At 39.3% G+C, this 16,565-nt stretch overlaps 2 protein-coding genes and 1 long non-coding RNA gene across 7 annotated transcripts in view; 1 reads left to right on the forward strand and 2 right to left on the reverse strand.

Moving 5' to 3' along the window:
* Positions 1-8,958, reverse strand: LOC309791839 (phospholipid-transporting ATPase ABCA1-like). 2 transcript variants are annotated; one of them, XM_082600976.1, is made up of 4 exons: positions 8,433-8,958; positions 5,172-5,293; positions 3,723-3,912; positions 1-818 (listed from the first exon to the last, which is right to left on the reverse strand). In XM_082600976.1, exons 1-4 carry the CDS (start codon positions 8,466-8,468, stop codon positions 780-782), a joined length of 387 nt encoding a protein of 128 aa, XP_082457102.1. In that variant the 5' UTR covers positions 8,469-8,958; the 3' UTR covers positions 1-779. The 2 variants fall into 2 exon arrangements, with proteins under 2 accessions (XP_082457102.1, XP_082457103.1); XM_082600977.1 differs by lacking the exon at positions 8,433-8,958 and adding an exon at positions 7,424-7,461.
* LOC309791692 (protein NipSnap homolog 3A-like) overlaps positions 7,694-16,565 on the forward strand; it is an 11,140-nt gene continuing 2,268 nt past the window's right edge. Inside the window, exons 1-4 of one of the 3 annotated variants that reach the window (XM_082600711.1) lie at positions 7,697-7,863; positions 10,692-10,902; positions 12,738-12,896; positions 14,364-14,513. In XM_082600711.1, the coding sequence (XP_082456837.1) occupies positions 7,804-7,863; positions 10,692-10,902; positions 12,738-12,896; positions 14,364-14,513 (580 nt within the window). In that variant the 5' untranslated portion in view covers positions 7,697-7,803. Of the gene's footprint in view, positions 7,864-9,765; positions 10,248-10,691; positions 10,903-12,737; positions 12,897-14,363; positions 14,514-16,565 lie in introns of those variants that run through there. The other 2 variants (XM_082600712.1, XM_082600713.1) reach the window with 2 other exon arrangements.
* The window catches only part of LOC309791955, a 22,515-nt gene continuing 18,891 nt past the window's right edge, over positions 12,942-16,565 (reverse strand). The window contains exon 4 of one of the 2 annotated variants that reach the window (XR_014291588.1): positions 12,942-13,901. This is a non-coding gene — a long non-coding RNA (uncharacterized lncRNA). Of the gene's footprint in view, positions 13,902-15,055; positions 16,082-16,565 lie in introns of those variants that run through there. The other variant, XR_014291589.1, reaches the window with a different exon arrangement.

Consider the following 16,565-nt stretch of genomic DNA (forward strand, 5'->3'; position numbering starts at 1 on the left):
GACAGTAATAATGTAGTGTCTTTATTGTAAATATTGTCACCTCAAGTAAATAGCCTGCTAGTAACCTTACAAGAATTTCTTCAGTACCATCACAGACATACTAGGATTTTCTTACAAACAACTTTAGTTTTTATTTTAGTTGAGTGCCTCGGCCTTCTTAAACTAGATTTGGCACTTCTAAGCTCTCCTGGTAGCTTGTATTTACAAGCTATGTTATTTATGTTTCTAACATACTGCAAAAACAATAAATTATGAATTAGCTATCTATGGGAAAACTGAAAAACAGGAAGCACAGTCACCTCTCACTTACCTGGTCCTCAGGAACCTGAAGGACAGATGAGTTCCTAGTAAGGCAAAGAACACCCTGACTCTGAAGGCTAAAATCTATCAGACATGTTAGAGGCATTGGATTTAAGTTTTGACTAAGAGTCTTCCACCTCAGTTTTTTGAAAAGTGGTCACTTAGGGAATGAGGTGGTGGTGGTATGAATTGCAGTGTGTGTGGATGGATTTCCTCTGGCGTGAGATCAGCTGTGTGCTTAAGGCCATGTTTGGTCACATGAAAGTGTAAAACTGGGTCTGCCTTTTCCTCTTTCATTTATCTTTGGACTAGCTAGAACATTTCCTGGTGATGGCCAGGGGCCCTTTCATCCATCCAATCCAGAGCCCTGATGGAGTTTTATAAAGCAGCAGCAGACCAGCATTCTTACCATGTCCTAGACAGAACTGGAGAGCCAGTAGAATGATGGGCTTCACTCCGCTGATGAACTACAGGTGCTTCTATTTGCTGACACACCCCTGATCAGGAACACGACAAGCCTGGCTGGGACAGAGGACATCGCAGAGATGACACAGATGGACATAATTACGTCCACTAACATGTTCTTCTTGCAAAGAGAAAGTCATGCAATTGAGGACCCAATCAAGGCAGACACACATATGCAATATCTGAGGAATAGCTCAGGGAAAAACACTGGCTCAATAAATAAAATAAAATTATTTTATTCATAGTTAAAACATCATTTTCAGGTCAAAAACCTGACAGTTCAAATGCGGAACTGATTTCTCTGAGTTCATGAAAGAGTCCAGTACCAAAATGAAACTATTGAAAGAGGTCAGAGAGGGAATTTCCTGGCAGTCCAGTGGTTAGGACTCTATGATTCCACTTCAGGGGGACTTGGTTCAATCCCTGGTCAGGGAAGGCCTGGCCCAAAAATAAATAAATAAATGGAATTTAATTTAATCATTAAAAAAAAAAAGAGGTCTGAGAGTGGCCTAATGGGGTTCACTTTGGTTCACTGTTTTTGACATTATAAGAGCAACAGGTTGTAAATTCTCACACAAAGGACTGCTTTGGTTTGAAAACTTAATAAATGCAGAAATATTAGTGTGAAATTACTCAAATAAGTTAAATTCTTCTGGCTGTAAATAAATTGGAAAAAAACAATGTATAGCATATTAATCTAACAGAAACAAAAATTCTAACAGATTCTTGTTATAAGAACGGTCTTATACACGCTTTATACAGGGTCATATAAAATTTCCATTGACCTATGTAATTATTCTGTAGGAGATAAGCAGAAACAATAATTGCCATGCTCCACATATAGGATCTACATTTTTAAGTATTAACTGGAGCTCAGTCTTGACTGGCCTAAGATCACTAAATGCCAGTGATGGCTTTGTATTTAAAAGTCTTAAACAATAAACTGTTAGGTGACCATGTCTACCTGACAACTACTCCCATGCACCAACTACTCTGGGCCCCTTTTTCTGACATGTTTTGGGATGGATACTGTTACTTGCCAAGCTTCCAGTGTTCCTTCACTTGCTTGATGGCATCCTTAACTTTGACTTGGAGGACATGATTGAGAAGTACTGGCACCCCGAGAAACCTACCATACCTAAAAGTACAGCCTGACATTAGAACACTGAGAATATGAACACAGTACCGCTTTGTAGCAGATATAGCATGAGTCTGTACATGCTTCATTTAGATGAATTCCCTCTTTAAAGGAAGTCTAAAGTTAGATTTGGTGAAAGTTATGGCTCAATCTCCTCTACTGGATTCTGGCAACCTCTTAACTCCTATTATTCCTGCCCAGGGGGCTATTAGAAGCTAAATGGGGAAGGGGAGGAGCCTGGGCTTGATTATAGACAAAGTTAGACATCTGAGATGTTAAAGAAAGAATACTCATTCATCTCACAGATGCTCCTCCAACTATGGTGGCTCAGGCCTGAACTTGGATCGCAGGGTAAACGAATGAGGAGTCAGTACAAGCAGTGAGGGACACTGACCAGAAAGACCTGAAGGACTTATACACAGGCCTTGGCTCTCCCAGCATGAGGGCCACTGTAGATGTCCCAGACTACTCTGCTCAGAGAGCTATGTTGTGAGGCAGCCATGTAAGTTAGCTCATTTTCCTGAAGGTATGAATGGATTTCAACGATTCTTCCTTCTTTTCTTCTGAGTACCACCTACCGCTTCAAAACTCAGAGGGACAAATGAGTTGAAAAGCAGTGAAAGTAAATGGTTTTAATACCACTTCTTCTATCCAAGTCCTTCGTGGGACCATGTAAAAAGCCTGAGAAACTGTCCTTAAATCCGTAGGACCCTTTATGAATCTGATATGGGAGAAAAGTGTAACTAAGATATGAGACTCACACTTTGGATTAAACTAATTAAAAACAACCTTATTTAATGAGATATGACTGAGCTAGAAGCTTTTTAAATTCAAAGTAAACTGAGCACATGTGTCTTTATGGGGCAGAATTGGGACAGAAAACAAATCAAGGACAACAATGACAAACATGTACCACAGTGTGACCAGACTCTGCCCACAGGGCCCAGCCTCTGCCATCAGCCAGCCACCAAGGCCTGATCCACTCTGCTCTCAGCAGGGCCATTATGGCAAGCCAAGGAGAGCCCCAGCAAATTATTCTGAACAACTATGAAGTATCAGAATAGACCATGAAGTATCATTCTTTATGGTGACAAAAGGTTTTTAGGGAGCAGCACCATTGACTATGCCTAGTGAATTCTTTTGTTCATTGGAGTTATACTGATGAAGAGATGAGCTCTTATTTTAAAGAAACGTAAGCAGGAAGGACTGCTTTAAGTTTTCAACACCATTTGAAATTCCTTCTCCTCACCCTGCAACCTGGATGCTGATAAGGCAGCAGAGAGACATCAAAAGCAAGCCTCTTCCTGAAATCATTCTCAGAAAAAATGGCTCAGAACTGTTTCCCACACTCAGAGTTTCAGAGGATGTCAGAGTTGTAAGACCCACAGAAGTTTTATGGATGAGCCTCCCTAATTCAGCAGTGAGGAAACAGGCCCAGGGACTCAGTGTGACCTGTCCAAGGTCACCAGCTCATCTGTGGCAGAGGCAGAGATGAAGCTGGGCTTGTCACAGTCTGTCCTGTGACACCAGAGAGTCCACAGCGTGCCTTCCACAGCTCATTGATCCAGAGTGTTGTATTCTGGTTGTACCTTGAACCAGTAAGGAAACTAGGCTGACTTCAAAAGAGAGAAGCAGGCTAAGCTCCCTCAGATACAGGAACAATGTGCTCCAAGCCCCCTTCTCTCAAAACTCACATGCTTTTCCCTATGACAAGAATCAAGACTGAAAGAGACCCTCCTGACACGGCAGGTCACCCATTCCTTCTCCCCAAGCCCACCCTGCACCTCACCTGAACGGTCACACCCTGAAGGTGACTCACTTGTGGAGGAGGCAGTCCCCCAGCCCCCAGGGGACACACGGGCAGCATCTTCTTGATTTTGTCGCTGCTGCACTGGCAGGTGGGGGAGGGGTTCTCCATCGTCCAGTTCCCATTTCTGAAGAGGTCCGTGATGGTCTGGGGGACTGGGGTGGTGGTCCACTCCTCCTCCCCCACCGAGCAGGGCATGTCTCTGCAAAGGGACGTTAAAGGTAGGATCACCCAAGAGGGCCTGGCCTCTCCTGTTGCCTCAGAGCACAGGACCAATTAATAACAACGGCAAACATGCATCTACCACCTCATCACTTGGTTATCTGATCCACCCCACAGACTTGTAAGCTACAAACTCATTTACAGTGAAGGATGATGGAACACAAAGAGGGCCTAAACACTCATATACTGAACTCAAGTCAATCCAATCACCAGCATTCAATCACTCACCCATGTGTTCACTCAACAAACATTCACTGAGCATCTACTATGTGCCAGATACTGTCCTGCATATTTGAGAATTTGGGGTGAGAAGACAAAGTCTCTGCCTTCATGGAGTTTGTATTCCCAGGAAAGAGTTTGATAACAAACAATTAAACCATATGATCTTAGATAGCCAAAAGTGAAGCAAAATAAAGGCAGAGTGACTGGTGAGAAAGGACCATGTGAAGAGGGAGTATACTTCAGCCAAAACCTAAATGTTGGGAGAGAACAAGCTAGGTAGGGATTCAGGGGGAGAATATTACAAGCAGAAGCAACCGAGCACAGGTGAAAAGGTCCCGAGTGTTCTACGTTTAAGGAACAACAGGAAGGCAGTGGGGCTGGAATGTGATGAGCTACGAGGGAGAGTGATGGGAGATGAGGAGGAGAGGGAGGCAGGAGCCACAGGACACAGGCCTGGAAGGAGTCTGCATTTTATGCTCAATGTGCTGAAACCTGGTGGAGAGTGTCAGGATTCACTTTATGTTTCAAGATGAGTAGAGAATTGGGAGGGGCACAGTTAGTAGGGGTCAGAGTTGTTGGTACATGAAGAGCTAGGTTGTTTGCAAGCACCCCAGGTGACCAACGACAAGGCTTTTATGCCTGACTTGAGTTCTAAATTACTGTGTAACCATCAACAAGTCACTTGCCCTCCTGGAGCTTATTTTCACCACTAGCAAAATAAAAATGTAAAATTACTTCTTTCAACAAAGTATTTCTAGTGTCCCTTTCAGTTTCAAAATTATACAATTTAATGCATTTATTTCTGAGAAATTTATCCTTAGAAAAGTGAAAGATTCCAATGATGCCCCTGGTTCTAATATTCTGGGGGTTCAGTGCAGAAATTAATCTGAGTTATTAATTCTATGGGAAAGTACTATAATGAGATTCTCTCAATTATTCTTACAACCCTAGGTAGGAGTTTAATTATCACCAATAACAAACAAGGTAACAGAGGCTCAGAGAAACTGAGTAACTTACCCAAGGTTACACAGCCAATAAGTACCAGAACCGGAATTCAAATCCAGGCCTGTATGCTCCAAACTCATATTCTTTATATCACTCACACAGTCTGTCAAGAAGAATCTATGCAGACTCCTTCCCTTGATTTTATAGAGACAGAGAGACAAGTCACATACAAAGAAGCAGGAATCAGCATGCCATGAATTTCTTACTAAAAGCTATAATACAATGGAGAATTGCCTTTGAAATTATAAGGAAAAATTATTTCCAATGTAGAATTTTATGCCCAACCAACATATGAATCAAGAGGTTTGGTAGAATAAAACATTTTTAGAAATTTAAGTCTCGAAAAAAAAAGCTACCAAATCCTGGCAACAGGAGGTCCAACACAAGGCAAACGAGATCCCCCAGGATATCAGTGAGAGGAGATCTCAGAATTACTACCGTGCTGTCTTAAAAAACAATCAGCCCACACGGGAGCAAGAGAAAAAAGGACCCCCGAAAGATAATGCCAGAAAATGAAACTAATAAGCTGATTAATGGGTTTAATCATACTGAGAGGAAATTTATTTAGGCAAAGAATTTCGTGATTAATAAGTGATGGGTATAATGAAAATAATAGAAACAAATGAAAAAGAAATAGTCACTCTCCTATTGATTAAGATCATAGGTTTAAGCCACAAAGCAGTGGTTTAAACTAGAAAAATTTTCTCTTGTAAAAAAGAAGTCCAGAGATAGGCAGTTCGGGGCTCCTAGTATGGTGCTCCATGGTGTCAGAACCCTGGCTGCTTCTCTCTTGTTCTGCCATCTTCAGCATGTGGTTTCTACCTCATAGTCCAAGAACTCAAGCCATTACTCCAAATTCCAGCAAGTAGAAATAAGAAAGAAACAAAGAGGGCAACAACCTAAACTGCTTTAAGACCACTTACAGTAGGTCATAAATGCATTAACACATCCCACTGGTCAGGACTTAGTCACATGGCTGCACCAAGCAGCAAGGGTTCTATTGCTAATTTTCAAAAAAGGTGGGGTGGGAGAAGAATGGCTATTGGGAAATAGCTAGCAGTCTATGCTACCTCCCTCCAGCACTTTCTATTCTCCATATCCTACTTGTTTTTACTCATCATATTTATTAAGCCTTGACATATTTTTCCTTCATTTGTTTTTGTTTCCACTAACCTAGAAGCTCCAAGAGAACACGAACTTTGACTTTTGTTCACCTCTGCACCCCAGTTTTTGGAAAAGTGCCTGAAGCATAAAGGAGTTTAATTAATATGGGTTGAATGAGGGAATGAATTGTTAATTCTAGGGGGGAAAAGCCTCAGAAAATAAATTTAAACATAAAGATCTAGTCCAGGTACAGATGATGCTTTTTTGTCTTGCTTGGTTAGAAATGGACACCCATCCACTAGAAAAACTGGAATTACTAACTTTAAAAAGCCTCCCTTCCTCTCAACAGGTGATTCAAAAGTCTTTGCAAAGGCACAACCAATACAACCACAGACAATAGCCTTGTAATAATTCCCTAGTCTTAACAGTATAAGCAATACTACTTCAATGTGTGCATGAATGTAATGATTGTGTAATTGGATTTAGTTAGTGTGTGTATTTATATGTTTAGAAGGTAATGTAATTAGTAATTATGTAAACATCAATATAATCAAATTAATAACGTTACAATTAACTATTCTTAATGTAAGCATTATCAGATGCAGGAAAGGAAGTGTATTTTGGGGTAGTGGTATGTAACAGACCTAAATCCTCATTTTCCAAGCAACAGACACTATCTATAACTGAAAATATCAAGAAACACCAGAAAAGGCATATAATGACATTTACATAATAATAAACAAGCTCTACAAGAAACAGCTGAAAATGTTGAAAGTTAACTACTCTGGGGACCAGTTTCAGGAATAAGAAGGACAAGATCAGAGGTCTGCTGTTTTGCTTTTAAGGTTTAAAAACTATTTGATTCAAACTATATATATTTAAATTTGAATTTTCGAATCTAGTTCGGGGGCCCCCATTCCTCTGAGCTCCTGAGAAATACAATCTATATTATTAGGAGCCTTACAAGGTCATACTGGGGGTGGCAATAGGGAGAGAAAATGCACTTAATGAACAAAAGGGAAGAATCACTAGTCTTTAGCTACACGTGAATCACCCGACCGCCGCAAACACGTCCGCGATTTAAAATGCAAAGCATGACGCACACACGCATCCATACTGCCTTCCCAATGGTCATACACACTCTCCTTCTACACACGAACTTTTACTGATTGTATGCAAGAGCTCTCGGAGATGAGGCGATATGTCCAGACAGGTGGTACAGGAACGACCTCAGCATTCAGCTAATTCTAATATCACTCTTGACGATGCGGGTAAGAACGTTTGGGGAAACAAAGGAGCCAGGAAGTCAAAGGTGACACCAAAGGCGTCTGGGGCCGGCCCCGGGCGGACGCCTTACGCACTGCGCTCTCCGGCCGCGGCCCAACCCCGGGCGTGAGGCGGAGCTGACCCGCGGATCCCCGCCCCGAGCCTGCGTCCGGCAGTCGTACAGGCGCCGCTACCTGCTAGTCGGGAAGCCACAGGAGGAGGAGTTTAAGGAAGAATCCTGGTCGCTGCCCTTCTCAGCGCTCGAAGCCGCGCCATGCTTGCCCTCGGAAAGAGCCTGACTAAGGCCCTGGCCGCTCGGACCCTGGCGCCTCAGGTACCCGCCCCGGGGACGCGCCCAAAATGATCCCTGGGAGACGGGAGGGGAGGGGAGGGCCCGGGAGGCGCACCACCCGGCTCGCGCTCCCTGACCTGGGAGCCTTGTGCTGCTGCGTACTTGTAGAGCAAGTCCCAGCACCTGGAAGCGAGGACCCTGGAGCGCGCAGAAGGGGTGCCCTTAGGGGAAGACCGGCTGCCTGTTTCGCCTACGGCCGGCTCGGGAACAACCATGGATGGGGGGCTTTTCTAGCTTGGGTGCCCGGCGGCCCTGAGGCCACCCCTGAAGCGCCAGCTGCTGCGTTCTTGCCGCCCCGCGCCTTTGGGCTCACCGCGCTGGTCCCTGTACCAGGCGCTGGTCCCTTGCCAGGTGCTGGTCCCTTGCCAGGTGCTGGTCCCTATGCCAGGCACTGGTCCCTATGCCAGGCACTGGTCCAGCCTCTTCTACTGACTTTTGACAAGCCACAAGCCCCTCTAGACTGAAGGGTGAAGGAGAAAAAGGTCAACCTGACGCTAGCAAGTGAACGGGCTTATACATGAAATAGAACTTCTGAGCATTTTGCAGAGAACCTCAGAGAGGGGCCCAGGGTACAGGTGGTGCAGCATCTACCCAGCTGCCACTGTCTTCTGCAGTCAGTGCCCAAGTCATGCAGGGTCGGGAACTTCCTAGAAAATATGATGATGACAACCTCATTAAAGTTAAATGAGAAATGATGAATTGGGAGATTGGCATTGACATATAAAAAATAATAATAATTAAATAAATTTAAAAAGTTAAGAGAGAAATGTACAAAATAGATTTTTGTGATTCGGCCTTAACTGTCGTGGATTGTCCTGTTTTGTGAATCTAAGCTAGAGATGTTTTGTTGTTGTTTTTTGATGTTTAGGTTTGTACTTCTTTCTCAAGGGATAGGACAGGAAGGGGATTTACATAGAGACTGACTTCCTGTAAAGACTAAAGAGGAGCCATAACGGTCCCTTCACTCAAAATGAGCAATACAGCCTTTATACTGATTCTCTCTACCGGGGCAGGACCAAAATTATTCCTTACAACTTTATTCTGAACTTTGACTTTACTAAATGTCGATCAAATGCTCTCTTATAGGTGACTTGGAAGTTACTGCTGCTGAAAATGAGCCCTGACACGAGTATAAGGGAGCTTGAAGTACTCATGATTCTTCTCCCAGCACAGTTCTAGTTTCTGCCCTACAACAAAAATCACCTCCCCCGAGCACACACATACTTATTTCAAGTGCTGTTTAACCTTTCCCTGGGCTTCCTTTGTTACTTGTTTCTTTCTCTTGTGGAAGATAACAAAATTATGTGCCTTGACCACATACTTGTTTCCAAGTATCAATACAAATTCCTGAAAAATCAACTAAAAAAGCAACTGTTACAAATACCCCACTGGCTCATTTTCTGATATATATTATTTATAATACTTATTAAACTATTATACCAGGCAGTTGTTTGTGTAATATTGTCTTATTAGAATTTGGTTAAAATGACACAAAAAAAAACATGTCCACCAAAAGTAGGAGTAGCTGCAGTTGTTTTTGGTGGGAATACCTGCTTTCATTGTAAGCTTAGACACTTGGGCAACAGGAATATAACTCATAGGGGACATGAGTGGAATGAACTCAAGTAGATAATTATAAATATGACATTATGCACAATTAAATCACATACATAGGCAATTGTGTGTTATAACCAGAAATATGTCAGAGAAAGGAGCCTACTGGTTTCATTTGACATACCAGCTGGTCAGCATGAGCCCCAAATTTGTCCATAGCTTTGTTTGTACCAACATTTGTATTAGATAATTCTGATTAATCAGCTTCAGGAATTGGCACATGATATCCAAAACTACAATAACATGAAATTATAAAGACAAATGCCATATGAGAGTGTGTGTATACAGGTGTGCATATACGTATTTACATACACATTTACATTCACAGGGGATAATTTCTGGCAGGTAATTTCCTACCTAAGGTTAAGTTCACTAAGACTCAGAAGATTAAACACAGCAAAAATTTATATAGTGACCATACCTCTAATACAAGAAGAACTAATGGTTCTTAAGGGATATTTCCATCAACCTAGTATAATTGGATGGATTAAATGCCCTTCTTCACACACTGCATCTATAATTAAACCTAATAATGATTCAGACAGTTCTGACCTGTTGATTTTCCTTTATAGAATTCATACAGTCTACCACCATGTTATAGTGCAATTTAATAGATTATGGATTCCCTTTAACATTAGTTATATTCCAGTTCTGTTATTTACCAGTGATGTACTTCCCTGAATTTGGAAAATACTTTGACCTGAATTGAAACTTACATTTTTAAAAAAAACCTAAAGAAGATCTTTCTGCAGGTAAACGTATTTCCATCATTACTGCCAGAACACCTGTATATTTTATAAAGTTCAGTTAAATATATAACTGTAACATATAGTATTGACTAAAGATAGAATATTGGATAAATAAGGTAAACCATTTGTAATTAATTAGAATCCTAGTTATAGTTCTTGGATAAAGGACTCTCATTAAGACCCTAGTGCTTCTTATGATTAACTTTTCATGAAAAGGTGCCTAAGGGACCCCTGCTAGGAAGCAGTAGCTGTATATTCAGCACACTTAAGAGTACTTATCTTTATTAACATCTCTCAGCAAATTCTAAGGAGAGATGACAACAGAGGTACAAACATGGAGTATGAGTCTAATGAGTGTCCCTTCTTTGCAGATTTAGATTTGGTTGTAACATGATATTATAAGCCTTAAGTTCCCCAAATACTTAAATTTGCCTTATGTTTCTTCAGGTGTGTTCATCTTTTGCTACAGGCCCCAGACAATACGATGGAACATTCTATGAGTTTCGCACTTACTGCGTTAAACCTTCAAAGATGAATGAGTTTCTGGAAAATGTTAAGAAAAACATACATCTTCAGACAGCTCACTCTGAATTGGTTGGATTCTGGAGTGTAGAATGTGGAGGCAGGATCGATAAAGTGTTTCATATTTGGAAGTATGGTATGATTTTTCCAGCTTAAGTATTCAGTATAGATTCTCACTCTTTTAAATGTTACATGACACTTACCTCTTGGGTCTATGTTACTATAAATACACACAGGTTAAATTCAACTTTTAAAGAGAGGAACAACAAATACAACAACAACAAAAAATGAATTCAGTGATTACTCCTCCCACTGGTACCTCTAACAACTTTTGCCCAAATTCCTATGTATCATCCTTGGGAAAGTGTGACATCTCATATTTCAAATCATGAAATTGTGAACTAGCCTTTAATGCTCAGAAAGAACATAGAATGGTTTATTGTATAGATCATTTATGAAAAATTTAAAGCATTGACTGCAAGAGCCCAAGTGGGTAGAGATCATAAAAGGGAGAGTTATTTTTTCTTATTGTTGAATCTGCAACTGGATATCAGGATTTTAGTAGAAACAATTCAGTATTTCTAATTTAGGTTAGTTGAGGTTCATGGGGATAATAGTTAACTTCCAGGCCTCACCCAACTCAGACTGAATAATTTGTTAAATTTAGGGAACCACTTTTGTTCGTATACCCCAAGGTTTCAGGGAATTCACTATCATTACGCTGCTCTAGGGAAGTAAAGGCAAAGGAATTAGAATTCTCCCCATATTGAAGCTGACTTACTGCTGGTTTAGTAGACAATGAAGAACAGGTTACAGGAATCTCCAGGTTGTTACTCCAGTGTCTAATATTTCTGAAGTCCACATAGGACTTGATGATATCCAGAGAACTTTTAATAATTTCATTTAGTGTCTGGTCATCAAGTTAAGAGTCATAATAGTGTCCAAAGTTAATATTCATCACATACTTTATTGTGAAAAATGCTCATTCTATATTTAACATGGCCATAGTTTAGAGGATTTCCCTGTTGTAATAGGACAAACCCCATTAAAACACAATTTATGCTTTAATGTGCAACAAGAAGAATTATGTCCCATTAAGAAAATTACTAGTAAGATCGTGATATAACTTACTTAAGCTCTAAGACAGATGTTATTCCTTATCTCTAGCATAAACCATAGAAAACTCTTTTACCATTAACCTTAGGCTCTAATAATATAGTACTAGGCCTATATGTTATTAAATGTATATACCTGTTTGGGTAACAAACAGAAGAGAAACAGTACTGGGTAAAAAGAATGGGTGTCAATAAGTAAGAATTAGCACTGTTTCTTTGGAAGCTGTTTGTTCAAAGAGGCTGAAAAAGCAAATCTTAATTTCATTTATGTTAAATTTAATTCAGTTGTACCTTGACCTGACTACCCACCACCAGCACTACCGAAGAAACAGCCTTTCTCTAAACTAACACTATAACTTAAATGCCTCAAGTAATAAGAATAAATAATATATACGGAGTACTCACTTGGTGCCAAACATTGTTCTAAGCTCCTTTCATGTACCAATTCTTTTAATCCTCACCACAGCCCTGGAGGTAGATACTATATCATTATCCCTATTTCACAGAATAAGAGACAGGCACAGAATGATTCAATAACTTACCTAAGTCTCACAACTACCTACTAAATGGTAGCACCTATAAAGCCCATTACTATATGACATCATTGGTTGTTTACATTGCCACTCCCCCTTTAGGCCATGAGCAACTACTTATGTTGGTATCTCTAGTGATATAACATATTGTCCTTATGTGGCTTCAATAAACATTTGCTAAATTGAATGAAACCCAGAAATAGTACAGGTGATTTTATTTTTTTATTGATGTATAGTTGATATACAATATTATATATGTTAAAGGTGTACAGGTGATTTTAAACCAAATTAACTTATTTTTCTTACTCCTGTTATTCCCAAAGACAATTTTGCTCATCAAACTGAAATTCGGAAAGCCTTGGCCAATGATAAGGAATGGCGAGAACAATTACTCATTCCAATTTTGGGTCTTACTGATAAACAAGAGAGTGAAATTACTTATCTGGTGCCATGGTGCAAATTAGAAAAACCACCCAAAGAAGGTAAGCTCGTCTCTCTAAATTACACTGAATTTTAATGAAGAACATACTGAAGATTTTAAGCTATAAAAACTAAAGTTCCGTAGGAAAAAGTAATCCTTTGTTTTATATCAGAATATATTGTGATTATAGAGATAAAAATGAATTTGAGCTCTTTGCTTACAATTAAAACAATGAGCATTAAATAATGAAATTTTTTCCAATTTGGAAAAACTGTTAAAGTTTAGGTATGAATATGAAAAGTTTACATGGGAAGAAAGGTTGAGAAGTTGGGGATCTAGAACACAGAACACATGTATAGGTAGGTAAAGGAAAATGTATGATATTTTCTCATAACTTAGTATTTTTTTTACACAGATTACAGTTAATCTAAAAACAGTAAGTATATCTTTGCTTGTAAAACTGGGGGGAATGGATTAATTTAAACTGTTAAGCCAAATTACTGTAGTTTAACTTTTTTGTCTTCCTCTTATTTCTCAGTTTGAAAATAATTATTAAAGATTTATCTTCTTGCTGATTTCACTTTCTTACTGACTTAAGGGAAATATTTACCTCAACCTAATTTTAAAAAGGCAGACTTTTTAAAAGCATAAACTAAGTTTTCTTTCCCCCATAATCCCAACTTCATAGTGTATCTTAGATGACAAAAGATTTGAAATGTCTTATTTGGATCCTATCCACCTGGACCTCCCCTCAGCCTTCAGCACTGTCTACATGAACTTAGTGGCTCCTAGAACAGTGTCACATCTTGGTTATCTGCCTCTATGTTGTTTATAATTCTTTAGTTGCTTTGTACTTTTTCTCCTTTTACTTCTCAAATCTACTTGTTCCCTAGTTTCTTTTTTTCTACCTGCTCCATACTTCTGACCAGAAGGTAAACTGATTTTCAAGTGTTTACCTGGATATTTAGGAACAATAAAACCACCTTCTTCATTTTTTTTCCCCTCAAAATCTCACATATCACTTTGGGTCCTTTGTTTGCTGGCTGTTCCTGTTAGAAATGGAAACCTGTAGGGGGAAATTATACAAACAAAAAAGTGTTTCCTCTCAGAATTGGAAAGAAGAAGGAAATATATGAGATCAGAAAATACTTTTCTTATTCATTTCTTACCTAGAATTAGACTCAGGCAGCTCAAAAATCCTAATCCTATCATAAATTCTCAATATTTGTTTAAATGACTAATTTTATAGATTAAAGATCATTCCGATAATAGCTTAATATAGCTTCCTTTTTCTTTGTTCTCTATGATAAGCTTAATAGCTCACCCTTAAACATGGAGAAAGACTTTCTAAACATAAAAGCTAGGAAAAATGCAAGAAATGCAAAGAAATCATAAATATGTGTATATAAACATTTTTATGTTTGATCCTCCAAATCTGTATATGTAGATTAGCCTTCCACTGGAACCACGCTAACCTGATGAGAAATTTCTTGAATATCTTTTATAAATTATTTTCTCCCTATTCCAGGAGTCTACGAGCTGGTAACTTTTCAGATGAAACCTGGTGGGCCAGCTCTGTGGGGTGACGCATTTAAAAGAGCAGTTAATGCCCATGTCACTCTAGGCTACTCAAAACTAGTTGGAGTTTTCCATACAGAATATGGAGCACTCAACAGAGGTATAGTTGTCCATTTCTTCTATGAAATTTAAAGTGTACTGGTGACCTACTAAGTTCCTCCAATATTTTGTCACTGTTTTTGATTATGCCATGTATTTAATTTTTATTGCCAAATATTTAGGGTTTTTTGTCATTTTAAGGGTTGAAAATACCTGTTTTACGTAACATTTATTTAGAATGTTAACCACTTCTGAAGGCTTTTCCAAATGTTGAACTGCTGTTTTCCATGATACATCAAAATGATAAAATTAAAAAACTGCAAGGAGCCTAAGAAAAATCTGTTCTTCATCGTTTTTATCCTCTAAATATATTTTTATTGACTTTTTTTTTTTTTTTTTTTTTTTGCTGTACGCGGGCCTCTCACTGCTGTGGCCTCTCCCGTTGCGGAGCACAGGCTCCGGACACACAGGCTCCGCGGCCATGGCTCGCGGGCCCAGCCGCTCCGCGGCATGTGGGATCTTCCGGGATCGGGGCACGAACCCGTGTCCCCTGCATCGGCAGGCGGACTCTCAACCACTGCGCCACCAGGGAAGCCCTTTATTGACTTTTAAAAATAACATTACTTGGGATAGAGTGTTTGTCTCTGAATGAAAAAGTAATACATATTTTTACAGAGACTAAATATCATGGCCATGACCAAAGGTGGAAAAAAACCATTTTCCACTACTTAGAGATAACACTGTTAACATTTTGGTCTTTCTATTCCTGTGTCATTCATATATATGTAGGTGAATGTATATATGTGTATACATATATATTCATATTCATATATATGCTAGAAATAATGCATATGCATGATTAATGACTTCCTAACGCTCCACTGAGAGTAACACATGGCAGACAGATAGATAGTGCATATCTTTACTTAATAAACACCTATTTGAGGCTTTTAACGTTAAATTTGAAAGTTACTGCAATCTGAATTTCACAGTTTTTTGTGGCAAACTCTAGAAAATACATGTATAGTTCATCTGGAAGGATAAATGACCAAGAATAGCTAATTCATTATTTCCATCTGCCTCCTCAACTTCCTTACTTGAATGTCCAGTGGACATCTCAAACCTAACATTCAAAACTGAGCGTCTGATCTCTACCCAGAAATTTAACTTCTAGTAACATATCCTAAGAAAAGAATCCGAATATACAGAAAAAAATATTTTCAAGCCGGAAAATATACGAAGAGGAGAAAAATTATGAAAATTATTAGATGTCTATCTCATACCACATGCTAAAATAAAATTCAAATGGATTATAGATTTTAATGTAGAAGAAAAGAAGTCATAAAATTACTAAAATAAAATATAAATGCTTTTTTTTTTTTTTTTTTTGGCTGTATTAGGTCTTAGTTGCGGCACGCGGGCTCTTCGCAGGCTTCTCTCTAGTTGTGGAGCACGGGTTTTCTCTCTCTAGTTGTGGCGTGAGGGCTCCAGGGCGCGTGGGCTCTGTAGTTTGTGGCACCTGGGCTCTCTCGTTGAGGCATGTGAGCTCAGTAGTTATGATGCGCGGGCTTAGTTGCCCCACGGCATGTGGGATCTTAATTCCCCGACTAGGGATCGAACCTGCATCCCCTGCATTGGAAGGTGAATTCTTTATCACTGGACCACAAGGGAGGTCCCCCTAGATGCTTTTTTAAAATAATATGGATGAGAACTATATTTCTAAACCAAAAAACAAATGAAAACAATGAAGGCAAAAATATCAAGTGATTAATTTTTTATAAAAAGACTCAATCTTTCTGCATGCCCTAAGACACCAGAAATGAAATTCAAAAGCAAAAAGAAATGTAAAAACGTATGCAAAGGTAGATGTACAGATGACTACTAAATATATATTTAGGAAGACGTAGATTAAGACTATAAGGAGATGCCATTTTCACCAAATAAAGACATACTTATATAGATATAGTACCAGAGAAGCTGGGAAAAAATAAGTACCCCTACCGTGTAGCATATACTGGCTTAATAATTCTCCACCACAAAATTCAGCAATATAAATGAAAAGCCTTAATTTAAAAATTATTTTTGCCAATATTCTAGGAAATATGCATAGTTG

The sequence above is a fragment of the Mesoplodon mirus genome (assembly GCF_964341445.2).
Source record: "Mesoplodon mirus genome assembly, chromosome: 1".
NCBI lineage: Eukaryota > Metazoa > Chordata > Mammalia > Artiodactyla > Ziphiidae > Mesoplodon > Mesoplodon mirus.

What these genes read in the sequence shown, in the direction of transcription:
- LOC309791839 (XM_082600976.1), bottom strand. Translation starts at nt 8,468, where the DNA reads ATGCTGCACCACCTGTACCCTGGGCCCCTCTCTGAG. An exon ending in ACCCTGGGCCCCTCTCTGAG is followed by an intron (nt 5,294 to 8,432) that starts GTTCTCTGCAAA and finishes TATAAAATCAAG; the next exon opens with GGAAGGAGTCTGCATAGATT. An exon ending in TATTGGCTGTGTAACCTTGG is followed by an intron (nt 3,913 to 5,171) that starts GTAAGTTACTCA and finishes GTCCCTTTGCAG; the next exon opens with AGACATGCCCTGCTCGGTGG.